This window comes from Bos taurus, chromosome 4 (assembly GCF_002263795.3).
Source record: "Bos taurus isolate L1 Dominette 01449 registration number 42190680 breed Hereford chromosome 4, ARS-UCD2.0, whole genome shotgun sequence".
Classification (NCBI taxonomy): Eukaryota; Metazoa; Chordata; class Mammalia; order Artiodactyla; family Bovidae; genus Bos; species Bos taurus.
The window spans coordinates 45366329-45379874 of NC_037331.1; the positions used below are offsets into that span (position 1 = coordinate 45366329).

At 36.7% G+C, this 13546-nt stretch overlaps 1 protein-coding gene across 2 annotated transcripts in view; it reads right to left on the minus strand.

Annotated features, from left to right (window-relative positions):
- ORC5 (origin recognition complex subunit 5) overlaps positions 1-13546 on the minus strand; it is an 88128-nt gene that overhangs the window by 36322 nt on the left and 38260 nt on the right. For both annotated transcript variants that reach the window (XM_059885586.1, NM_001099704.1), the window contains exon 12: positions 7321-7431. In XM_059885586.1, the coding sequence (XP_059741569.1) occupies positions 7321-7431 (111 nt within the window). The remainder of the gene's footprint in view (positions 1-7320; positions 7432-13546) is intronic.

The following is a 13546-nucleotide window of genomic DNA, read 5'->3' on the forward strand; positions in this document are numbered from 1 at the left end:
CAAAGAATGCTCCTTACCGCACGAATGTACTCATTTCACACTAGCAAAGTATTGCTCAAAATTCTCCAAGGCAGGCTTCAACAGTATATGAACCATGAACTTCCATATTTTCAAGCTGGATTTAGAAAAGGCACAAGAACCAGAGATTAAATTGCCAACATCCGTTGGATCATAGAAAAAGCAAGAGAGTTCCAGAAAAACATATATTTCTGCTTTATTGACTATACCAAAGCCTTTGACTGTGTGGATCACAAGAAACCGGAAAATTCTTCAAGAGATGGGAATTCCAGACCACCTGACCTGCCTCTTGAGAAATCTGTATGCAGGTCAAGAAGCAACAATTAGAACTGGGCATGGAACAACAGACTGATTTCAAATAGGAAAAGGAGTACGTCAAGGCTGTATATTGTCACCCTGCTTATTTAACTTATATGCAGAGTACATCATAAGAAATGCTGGACTGGATGAAGCACAAGCTGGAATCAAGATTGCTGGGAGAAATATCAATAACCTCAGATATGCAGATGACACCACTCTTATGGCAGAAAGCAACAAGAAACTAAAGAGCCTCCTGATGAAAGTTAAAGAGGAGAGTGAAAAAGTTGGCTTAAAACTCAACATTCCACAGCAGGATCCTCTATGACCCACCTCCCAGAATATTGGAAATAAAAGCAAAAATAAACAAATGGGACCTAATTAAACTTAAAAGCTTCTGCACAACAAAGGAAACTATAAGCAAGGTGAAAAGACAGCCTTCAGAATGGGAGAAAATAATAGCAAATGAAGCAACTGACAAACAACTAATCTCAAAAATATACAAGCAACTCCTACAGCTCAATTCCAGAAAAATAAATGACCCAATCAAAAAATGGGCCAAAGAATTAAACAGACATTTCTCCAAAGAAGACATACAGATGGCTAACAAACACATGAAAAGATGCTCAACATCACTCATTATCAGAAAAATGCAAATCAAAACCACAATGAGGTACCATTTCACATCAGTCAGAATGGCTGCAATCCAAAAGTCTACAAGCAATAAATGCTGGAGAGGGTGTGGAGAAAAGGGAACCCTCTTACACAATGCAAACTAGTACAACCACTATGGAGAACAGTGTGGAGATTCCTTAAAAAACTGGAAATAGAACTGCCTTATGATCCAGCAACCCACTGCTGGGCATACACACAGAGGAAACCAGAATTGAAAGAGACACGTGTACCACAATGTTCATCGCAGCACTGTTTATAATAGCCAGGACGTGGAAGCAACCTAGATGTCCATCAACAGATGAATGGATAAGAAAGCTGTGGTACATATACACAATGGAGTATTACACAGTCATTAAAAAGAATACATCTGACTCAGTTCTAATGAGGTGGATGAAACTGGAGCCTATTATACAGAGTGAAGTAAGCCAGAAAGAAAAACACCAATACAGTATACTAAAACATATATATGGAATTTAGAAAGATGGTAACGATAACCCTGTATGTGAGACAGCAAAAGAGACACAGATGTATAGAACAGTCTTTTGGACTCTGTGGGAGACAGAGAGGGTGGGATGATTTGGGAGAATGGCATTGAAACATGTATATATCATATATGAAACGAATCACCAGTCCAGGTTTGATGCATGATACTGGATGCTTGGGGCTGGTGCACTGAGACGACCCAGAGGGATGGTACGGGGAGGGAAGAGGGTGGGGGGTTCAGGATGGGGAGCATGTGTATACCTGTGGCAGATTTATGCTGATGTATAGCAAAACCAATACAATATTGTAAAGTAATTAACCTCCAATTAAAATATATAAATTTATATTAAAAAAAAAAACCTCAACACATTCAAAAAACTAAGATCTTGGCATCTAGTCCCATCACTTCATGGCAAATAGGTGTGGAAACAATGGAAACAGTAAGAGCCTTTATTTTGGGGGGCTCCAAAAATCACTGCAGATGGTGACTGCAGCCATGAAATTAAAAGATGCTTGCTCCTTGGAAGAAAAGCTATAACCAACCTAGATGGCATATTAAAAAGCAGAGACATTACTTTGCCAACAAAGATCCATCCAGTCAAAGCTATAGTTTTTCCAGTAGTCATGTATGGATGTGAGAGTTGGACTATAAAGCAAGCTGAGTGCCAAACAATTCATGCTTTTGAACTGTGGTGTTGGAGAATCTTGAGAGTCCCTTGGACAGCAAGGAGATACAACCAGTGCATCCTAACAGAAATCAGTTTGAATATTCATTGGAAGGACTGATGCTGAAGCGCCAATACTTTGGTCACCTGATGCGAAGAACTGATGCAAAGAACCTGATGCGAAGTCAATGGAAAAGACCCTGATGTTGGCAAAGAATGAAGACAGGAGGAGAAGGGGACAACAGAGGATAAGACGGTTGTATTGCATCACCAAGTCTATGGACATGAGTTTGAGTAAGCTTTGGGAGTTGGTGATGGACAGGGAGGCCAGGTGTGCTACAGTCCATGGGTCACAAAGAGTCAGGCAGGACTGAGTGACTGAACTGAAAAGTCCAAATCTATTCCAATATACAGTATCATGTGAATTCAAATGAGTATAGTAACAGAAATGCATATTTTTTAAAAAATAACTGTACATTACTACACCTGGCTCCAAAATGCTCCTTATTTATACTCTTTAAAATGAAAATAAATTTATAAGGATATTTTCACTTAAAATTTTTCTTAGTAAACTATGTATAACTAAACAAGAAGATGGTATGGGGAGGGAGGAGGGCGGAGGGTTCAGGATGGGGAACACATGTATACCTGTGGTGGATTCATTTTGATATTTGGCAAAACTAATACAATCTGTAAAGTTTAAAAATAAAATAAAAAAAAAAGAATTACGCTCCTTTTATCTTCCAGTTATTTCTAGAAATTAATTCACAGTGCACTGTTCCTTGTAATTAAAGAAACAAGTTATTATTTTAAAACTCCCAAACTGCAGAATTACAGTGAACTACCTTCAAAAGTAATTTTTCAAAATGCTAACTGATCAAATAAGATCAATAACAATGTGATATAAGTATATATGTAATTGAATGTCCTTAATTTTTTAAAGATAATTTTCCTTTTAATAGCCACTTTAGAAACCTGTATCAATAATTTCAGGAATAAATTCTTCAGCAATTCTATCCTCTTGGAAAAGATAAAGTGATATGGCTTAATATTTTAAAATAAGTGATACATCTGACATCTTAAAGAACCATACTTTTACTGCTTTCACCTAACTGTAAGATTATGGAGGGAGTGGGCAAGGTTGAGTAAGAGAAGACACAGAAATATCAAAACAGTGAAATAAAGCTTCCAAACAAATTTTCATTTTTCTTCAAGATTAAAAAAAAAGACAAAAAAAGAACTAAAAAGATAAATTAAAAGCATAACCTAAAATAACAAATTACTATAAAACAAATCCTTAAAACAGACAAAATGGATAGAAAAATAATTTTTCCTATCTCACACAGACATATGATAACCAATATAAAGCAATTTGGTTTCAAGTAGAAAGTATTCATGCAACACAATTCCTTACCAATTTTATTTACATTTTAATGAAAAAGTAGAAGTGTGAGTATGCTCATAAATATCTTCAGGATTTTTTTTCTTCAAACAATCCAACGTATTAAATTAACAAACAGCTCTCTCTAAATATCAAAGACAATATTAACAAGTAAAAAGCTACTATTTCTGCTTTTTCCTGCTCATTTTTCCTGCTCATCTTACAGCTACAAGGCAGCAATATTGCCATCTAGTGTTCATATCAAATAAGTACTTCCAATACAAATGTCCTAGTTTTGTTTTGCACTTAAAAGTTAAAGACAAATTGTCATTCCTATATGGCAACCCACTCTAGTATTGGATTTTCTCCAGCCTAGCAAATCCCATGGACGGAGGAGCGTAGTAGGCTACAGTCCATGGGGTCGCAAAGAGTCAGACACGACTGAGCAACTTCACTTCACTTCATGGGCAAAAGCATAGTTTTGATGGATAAGTAAAAGGAGAAAAAAAGAAGTCAGTGAGAGATAATGGGGAGAAAAAAATACAAGGTACATGGGAGACGTACCTTTCTTTTGGATGCAATTTCTGTCACATTTTGTTCTTAAAGACAGTATGTTTTTTTTTTTTAATTTTCTTTGATATTCTATTGACCGAACAAAAGTAAATGTAAACTTCCTAGAATTAGTTATACAGTCACCCTCAATATCCTGGGGACTGGTTCCAGGACACCACCCGCCAGCTCTCCATATCAAAATCTGAGGATGCTCAAGTACCTTACATAAAAGAGCACAGTGTTTGTGTATAACCTAGTTACAACCTCCCACACATTTTATAACTTTTCTAGATTATCTTTAGTACCTGTTACAATGTAAATGCTATTAAATAGTTGTAAATGCTAGGTAAATATTGCCACTGAAGCAAATTCAAGTTTTTTTTTTTTGGAATTTTCTGGATTTCTTTTTTCCAAGTATTTTCAATCTGTGGTTGGTTGACACTATGGATGCAGAATCTATGGATATTTATTCCTTTGTACCATCTCCTCCAACCTTTGTATCCTAAATGGAGTCACTGAGATGAAGTACTAAATGATTTTTCATCAAATAAACAAATTAATTTAAAACAATATTTTAAATATACAAAATTTATCATTTTGAAGACTGCTAACTAGACGAGATAAAGAATGAAAAGGCTGAGGTCGTTAGAGCTGAAAAGAATTTAGCTTCATTAAAACACAAAGATCGATTTTGTGCTAAATTGCTTAAGTACAACATTATAGACATTACTGAAAACAAAGACCGGTGACACTGTTCATCTATAAAAGTCTCAGAGTAGCAAGTAGATCCCTAAATCAGCAGCCTATCATTGTTTTGATTGTCCATCCTTATAAACCTACATCTGCTGCTAGAAATGCTCTACCAATGTTAGGTAAATATGTAAGGTGTGACGTGTGGTAGTGGCAGTATTACTTACTACTACATCACAACTAAAATTACTACTACATCACAACTAAAATCACAACTAAAATAGCTGTAATTTTAGTAGTCGGGCTACCATATAACCCCACTTATTCTCAACTCATAGGGTGTGACACTTCACAAATGTGTGTCTTACGGGTCATGTTTCTCTAGTGTAATGGTTATCACATTCGCCTCACGCAACTGTGTCTTGTTTTTTTCTCCTAGTCCCACACTTTGGTCATATTGTCCTCCCTCTTAAAGTTCTATAAATACTACCCATTGGATATAAAATGTCAGCTAACTCTACTATTATTTTTCCTTTTTTATTTACACATTTTTGTACAACAAACACACATCATTTATATAAATTAGAAATAGAAGTATTTAAAGAAAAAAATCCTACTCATTAACTTAGCTCTATTTTTCACCTTTACTGTGATGCCTTCAAGTTCTCTCCTCTTGTCCAATCCAGAGATGACCTCTTTTTACTGTAAACGTTGCAGCTGCACCATCTAGCATTCACTCACAGCCTTACAATACTACTTTTTATGTACATGTTTTTTTATCCCCCCAAAATATAAGGTCTCTTAAAGAAAGAAACTCCCATTTTTCATCCTTATATGTGTCTCCCACAAAAGGAATTTTGGGGCACCTAAGAAGTATTAATAATCATACATGATGCAACCATCTTTCTGCTCTGTTTAGAAGTACTGTCTAGTTCACTTCTCTAGGCTTTAATTCTTGAACATTTACTCAGTCATAGTGAGAAAGTCATTTCACCTCTTGAGGCTCAATTCCTTACAATAAAGATCAAGTATTACATATTAATAAAATGTACAATTTGACTAAAAACTAATTTCAGAAAAAGCATTTATATGTATTATAAACATATACATATAGATCATAAAAAATTCCTGTAATACATATTAAAATTTTTTAAATTATCAACATTATGGCAACCATACACCTACCCATCTAGCTATTTATATAACTCAATAACTCACCAGACTCCCTTTCTCCAAAAATGTAATAAATGTATATACAATTTTCTATAAAGCTGACTCACATAAAAATTATCAGTGTGTTGAGCACACTGAGAATATACCTATTTTTGGTCACCAGAGACTTCTTTAAATGAAGCATTAAAGGTTACCATCATGCATTAGATTATAAAATCTAACATCTATTCACGAACCATATTTATTTGCAGTAAACTGAAATGTAAATATTATTTACATGTTTTCAACCTAAAAACATATACATAAAACAAAATGCTAACTGAAACATCTGAGGTGACACTTCTTTTCCGTAAATACTAGTGCCATCATTTGTCTTTTCTTCTATCCATTCACACTATGTGCCGAGTATTGTTTTTCTGAACCACTTAAGAGATCTATTGTGACTCTATATATTTTTTAAAATTATTTTATTTCTTTTTGGCTGTGCTGGGTCTTTGCTGCCATGCTGGCTTTTCTCTAGCTGCACCAACTGGGGGGCTACTCTACAGTTGCAGCGTGCAGGCTTCTCATTACAGTGGCTTCTCTTATTGCAGAGCATGGGCCCTGTGGTGCAGGCTTCAGCAGTTGCAGTTCATGGGCTCAGCAGTTGCGGCTCCCAGGCTCTAGAGCACAGGTTCAATAGATGTGGCACACGTGCTTAGTTGTTCCGGAGCATAAAGGATCTACCCGGACCGGAGACTGAACCCATGTCTCCTGCATTGGCAGGTGGATTCTTTACCACTGAGCCACAGGAGAAGTCTGTGACTATATTTTCAATGAATAGGTTTTTCTTAAATGTTAACAACAAAAAAAGAAGCTTAACTACTTTATAAAGGTCATGTTTCCTATTTTTATGCTACTGCTGCCATCTAGTGAAAATTTTGAGAACTTAATCATTTTGGAAACTATATCACTTTTTTAAAAAATGAATATTGCCAAGTTGCAAAGTATACATATGAGGAATAAGAATATTATAGATCATTTTCTTACAAATACATTTCTTAAACTTGTTCATTACATTTTTATATTATAATTCAACAATTTAATCATGAAGTCACTTTTTAATCAGCAAGATAATCATTATTAAATTTCTTTATTAAAAAAAGAAAAAGCCTAGAAACATGAAGTTGTTTCTGTTATCAGTTATATCTTAAGTATATGTAAATTCAGTGATACCCTCAAAGACTATATATTTTGAATTTCAATTACTTACCAAGAACATTGTTCATTTTATAGTAGTAACATATGCAGACCAAATATCTAAATGTCTGGAACTCTACTGACACACTACCTGAAGAATTTCATAAAGATAAAGAAAATATATAACAGCCCTATCATTAAGCTTACCTGGGAGAAGATATTTGCTGTTGGAGCAACTCTGCTGTCCACAATACTATATAATATTGCTAATAATCTGTCTAATGGAAATGGTTTTGGTCCGAGGAGATGATTGCTTGTCTATAAGAAAAAAGAACATGGATTTCTTCTTACAGCAGAACACTTGCTTTCTGTATTATAAATTCCCAATAACAACATATTTATACTGTAAACAGTTCCCCATAGAGGCTAAGAAATCTAACTGGCAGTCTCTAAGTTAAAATTTTACCTGACATGATAATGATTTATTTTTCAATGGTGTCTTCAAGACGTTCTGACTTAGCATCAACAAACATGAAAGAATTCACAAGTCATCCAGTCTAGTTCCAAACATCACCCCTATTTTGCTGTTGTGACTCTTTAGAGTCCCTTGGACTGCAAGGAGATTCAACCAGTCCATTCTAAAAGAGATCAGACCTGGGATTTCTTTGGAAGAAATGATGCTAAAGCTGAAACTCCAGTACTTTGGCCACCTTATGCGAAGAGTTGACTCATTGGAAAAGACTGTGATGCTGGGAGGGATTGGGGGCAGGAGGAGAAGGGGACGACAGAGGATGAGATGGCTGGATGGCATCACTGACTCGATGGACGTGAATCTGAATGAACTCCGGGAGTTGGTGATGGACAGGGAGGCCTGGTGTGCTGAGATTCATGGGGTCGCAAAGAGTCAGACACGACTGAGCACCTGAACTGAATTGAACTGAACTGAACCAGATGTTAAGTGATTTAGCCAAGTCATTTGTCAAGATAGTGCACAATCAAAAGTAGGGTCCAGGCCCTAACCCCTAGACTATAATCTACTACTAACTCCTCACCACTTCTCTTTGTGCCACTTCCTGAAAAATGTACTTGTTCAACATTAACTGTTCTAAAAAGACAAGTTATAGTAAATACAAGATTAGAAAATGAATGCAGTGTTTCACAGGATGTGAATAAGCTGTAGTTTAAAACAATGTAAAATTTATTAAAAATTTTTAAGACTGTAAAACGTTCATACTTGTCTACAGAGGCAATAATACAATTATTTCTTACTGGAAAACAGCAGTGCTCAAGGGTCTATAGATAATTAAATTAGACAATTATATCAGATAATTTTCGGAGAAGGCAATGGCACCCCACTCCAGTACTCTTGCCTAGAAAATCCCATGGACAGAGGAGCCTGGTAGGCTGCAGTCCATGGGGTTGCTAAGAGTTGGACATGACTGAGCGACTTCACTTTCACTTTCATGCACTGGAGAAGGAAATGGCAACCCACTCCAGTATTCTTGCCTGGAGAAACCCAGGGACAGGGGAGCCTGGTAGGCTGCTGTCTATGGGGTCGCACAGAGTCAGACACAACTGAAGCGACTTAGCAGCAGCAGCATCAGATAATTTTAGTAGCAGTGTAAGAATTTAAGTACTCTATATGAGCAAGGACAAATAAATGGGAAGCTTTATTTACATGCATGGGATTAACTATTTCTTTAAAGAATAAGTTAAAAAAAACCTATTCATAATTACAAAAAATGTAATTTATACCTTTTTTATACCAGCTACTTATATCTAAAAGATAGTTTAGAAATCATTTTCCAGGTCTTAAAGTTTATATTCTTTTCTTGTTAAATACTTCAAACATTTAGAAAATATACCAGTATACCCACCACCCAATTTCAACCACATCCAAATATTATGCAATTTGTACAAAAAAAGCATTAGATCATGTTACAAACTGAAGACCCCTGCACCCCTTCCATATCTCATTATCCCCTTCCCTCTCAAGAAGAACTGTTCTCCAGAATTTGGTATTTTTATAATTTTCATGACAATTTTTAAACTACTACTATATATGCTGGCTTCCCTGGTGGCTCAGTGGCAAAGAATTTGCCTGCCAATGCAGGAGATACGGGTTCGAACCTTGGGTCAGAAAGATTCCCTGGAGAAGAAAATGGCAACCCACTCCAGTATTCCTTTTTTTTTTTTTTTTTTTTCAGTTTATTCAATTGGAGGATAATTACTTTACAACATAATGATGGTTTTCGCCATACATCAATATGAATCGGCCAAAATATACACGTGTCCCCTCCATCCTGAACCCCTTTCCTACCTCCCTACCCGCCCTGTCCCTGTCACAGAGCACCAGCTTTGGGAGCCAATGAAGGTCACAGAGTTTGTCACTACAGTACTACCCAGCCTATCCTCATCAATGCAAAGTACATTCAAATATTGACTTTGATATGATCAAACTGCAGAATTTCAGGCTCTTATTTTTCCACACTATCACCCACACTTGGAGTCATAAATATTCTTTTTCAGTTTTGCTAATATTAAGGGTATAAAATAATATCCCAGTGTTGCTTAAATTTGCATTTCTTGGGACTTCCTTGGTGGTCCACTGGTTAAGAACCTGCCTGCCAATGCAGGGGTTACAGGTTCGATCCCTGGTCTGGGAAGATTCCTCATGCCACAGGGTAACTAAGCCCTTGTGCCTCAACTACTTAAGCCCGGGTACCCTTGAGCCTATGCTTCACAACAAGAGAAGCCACTGCAATGATAAACCCATGCACTGCAACTATAAAGTAGCTCCCACTCACTGCAATTAGAGAAATCAACAAACATGCTGCAACGAAGACCTAGTGCAGCCAAAAATAAATAAATAAGTAATAAACTGTATATTTAAAAGTTGCATTTCTCATTAGTCAAAGTTGCACCCTCATTAGTCAATGAGGGTGATAACTGTGTCATGTTTATAAAGACACTTCAAGTTCCTTTTTGTATCACTCACCCATTTATTTACTGGACCTTTGCCTTTTTCTCATTTGTCTGTATGAGTCTTTAAAAATCCTAGATAATAATCATTTGTCAGTTGTATGAGTCCTAGAACAGTATGTCAAACATCACAGTAGGCTTTGGATTCAGGAAGTCCAGGAACTGGATGCTGGTGCTACCATAGAACTATATAATCTCAGGCAAGTTACTAAATTTCTCTTTAATATTCAATTTAATCATCTAGAAAATGAGGATAATGATAGTAACTACATTCATTAACTCATTTTGAGAATTAAGATCATACATAGAGTCTACAGTGTTTGGCTTACAGTGCTCAACAACTTTTATTATTACTATCATTATATACTTATTTACATTTTTTTCTTTTCCACACAAATGCCTCGAAAACAGATGTTTTATTTACCTTTTTCATTCCTAGCACTTTGTTAGTTTAAAAAATGAATGGATGAAAGGATAATGAATGAAATTATGTTAGAGGGAAGAAAGAAAAACATAAAGGTAAAAGTTGAACTATCTAAATTGGAACTGGTGTCCCTGTCCTCATTAACACTTAGAAGTGACTTGAGAATAGTAAAAATTACCAAATTCCTGACGTGTTGGGAGTAAAGTGGGAGGCAATTCAAGCTGAGAATCACACTGCAAAATGCCACCAATACTTTTCTAATTTTCACTTATTTTATGATTAGAAAACACATTTCCAATTCAAAATTAAAGTGTTCCAGTGCCCTGTAGGGCATATGACATTTATCTTCTTCATAGACCTGATTTTGGGTTCTATAAACACAAATTGGCTTCCCACCTAGAGAGAAAGTCAAAGTGTGAGAAATACCTCACTAGATTCACCACAGCTCATTAGAGAATGAAGGTCTGTACGAATAGAAGAAAACAGGTGAAAAAGAAAACCAAGTAAAATAAATGTTAGAGGAGATAAAAAGGAATCAAAACTGGTATCAAGTCAAATTAAAAAATATAGAGCCTGAAACATAAACTTGGAGTTACAGATATTTATACCAGAAAAAACTAAAACTAGGAGCAATTAAAAGAAGTTTAATTGAGGGGAACAGAACTATGAGCGAGGAAAGGAAAAATGTTGCTTTTCCATATAAAGTGAAGTGAAGTCGCTCAGTCGTGTCCGACTCTTTGCAACCCCATGGACTGCAGCCTACCAGGCTCCTCAGTCCATGGGCTTTTCCAGGCAAGCATACTGGAGTGGGTTGTCATTTCCTTCTCCAGGGGATCTTCCCGACGCAGGGATCGAACCCGGGTCTCCCACATTGTAGGCAGACGCTTTACCATCTGAGCTACCAGGGAAGCCTTTTCCATATAAACTAACTGGCAAATAACCTGGTATCACATACACGCATTAGTTGAATTGAAAAGTAAAATCTTAAAAAAATGAGTACATCTCAAAAAAATGAAGGTACGTAGAGAAAAATACAAGTGAAGAACAAACACAACAGATTTAAAACAACTGTTAATGATAATTATTTGTATGGTTTGCTTTTTTTTTAAGATTAAATCAAATCTCCTTTAATTTAAATAAGGAAACTGAATTGAGCTCCTATGGTTTGCATTTAATGTTTGATTCCTTGATTAAATTGAAAGCTTCCTGAGAGCAGAGACAATGGTTCTTTTGTTCTCCACTTTGTCTGGAGCCTCTAGCAGAATGCTTGGCATAAAGTAAGCATTCAATAAGATTTCAAGAGGAGAGGCAATAAAAATACAAAGGAACTACTAAGTGTATACAGATTTTAGTAAGTTAGTTCAGATTTTAAAATGACATGAACCAAAGACAAGAGGCTACTGCAAAAATCAAATCTATAAGGATATCAGAAGAACTATCATTACCTAGAACTAAAATCACCCTCACAACTAAAAACACCCTCACAATGTCTTCGCTCATACAGTTCCCTCCATCAAGACTATCTTCCTGCTGCTGCTGCTGCTAAGTCGTTTCAGTCGTGTCCAACTCTGTGCGACCCCAGAGACGGCAGCCCACCAGGCTCCCCTGTCCCTGGGATTCTCCAGGCAAGAACACTGGAGTGGGTTGCCATTTCCTTCTCCAATGCATGAAAGTGAAAAGTGAAAGTGAAGTTGCTCAGTCGTGTCCAACTCCTAGGGACCCCATGGACTGCAGCCCACCAGGCTCCTCCGTTCATGGGATTTTCCAGGCAAGAGTACTGGAGTGGGGTGCCATTGCCTTCTCCTAGACTTGTACAAATCCATTCATTTCACAAGGATGGTCTACAGTGCAAGCTCTTTCACAGTTCTCTCTGATCAGCATTCGTATATGTCCCTCCTCAACATTCTTAAATAATTTTCTGTCTAAAGAGTAAGGCCTAAAATCTCTTAGCTCTATGTTCATTCTTTGATTTTCTTCATTCATTCATCCAATTTATTCATTTGTTCAATAAATATGACCCAATTACCACCAAGTACTGAGATATAGAGGAGAATAGATGGGCTTCCTTCCCCTAACTGCCGAGTGAGGAAATTCTTCCACAATCTGGCCTCAATTGACTTTTCTCTCAAACTCACCATATACTACAGCCAACTGTATTTCATTATGTAATTTATAAATCCTATACTTTCTCACCTGTACTTCTTGGTATTTCTTCAATCGGAATATCTTCTCTGTCCATCTCTGAATATCTAATCCTCATCATTCTTGAGTGCCCACTCAAAATGCAAGCCCTATTACAAATCCTTCCCTCACTACCTCAGCCAGAAGTATTCCCTTCTCCTACCAATCCTTTATGACACAAAGCAGCTACACGCGTAAGAAAGAGGGTACAAAATCAATGATCTCCCTATAGCAGAGAGCATAATCAGAGATGTCTCAGTGAAAGGGCGAATTAGAAAAGTCTTTCCAAGCCAAGCAAATGGATTTGATAAGGAAATTTGCCTGCCAAACTCTAGCTCTGTGTGAATGGAGGAGAAAAGTCTTCCTTGATACTTTTAACTAGTAGCCAGAGCTAATTCTGATGTGGAGGCAGAATTCACAGTATCTTTGTGGTCTGAAAGCACCCAGGCAGAGAACTGAATTTCAAATGATCCCAAGTTACTGGTGTTTCTAAGTGCTTGCATAGAAGCAGGCGTAAAAATTCTCTAAAGGAACACACCTCAGGCCTCAAAAATGCCAACATTTAAGTTAAGCCAACAATTAAAAATAATAAAATATTCAGGAAGCAGGACATTATGTGCACAGGTCAGCAAAAACAGAAAATGTAGAATTAGACTGATTCTGATACTTTAGTGTCTCAGGAAGACATGCTAGAGAGAATGGAAACTTGTGTGTTTTTGAGCATGCTCTGTCATGTCTGACTCTCTGCGACCTCATGACTGTAGCACACCAGACGCCTTTGTCCATGGGATTTTCCAGGCAAGAATACTGGAATGGGCTGCCATTTCCTATTCCAGGAGAGAATGG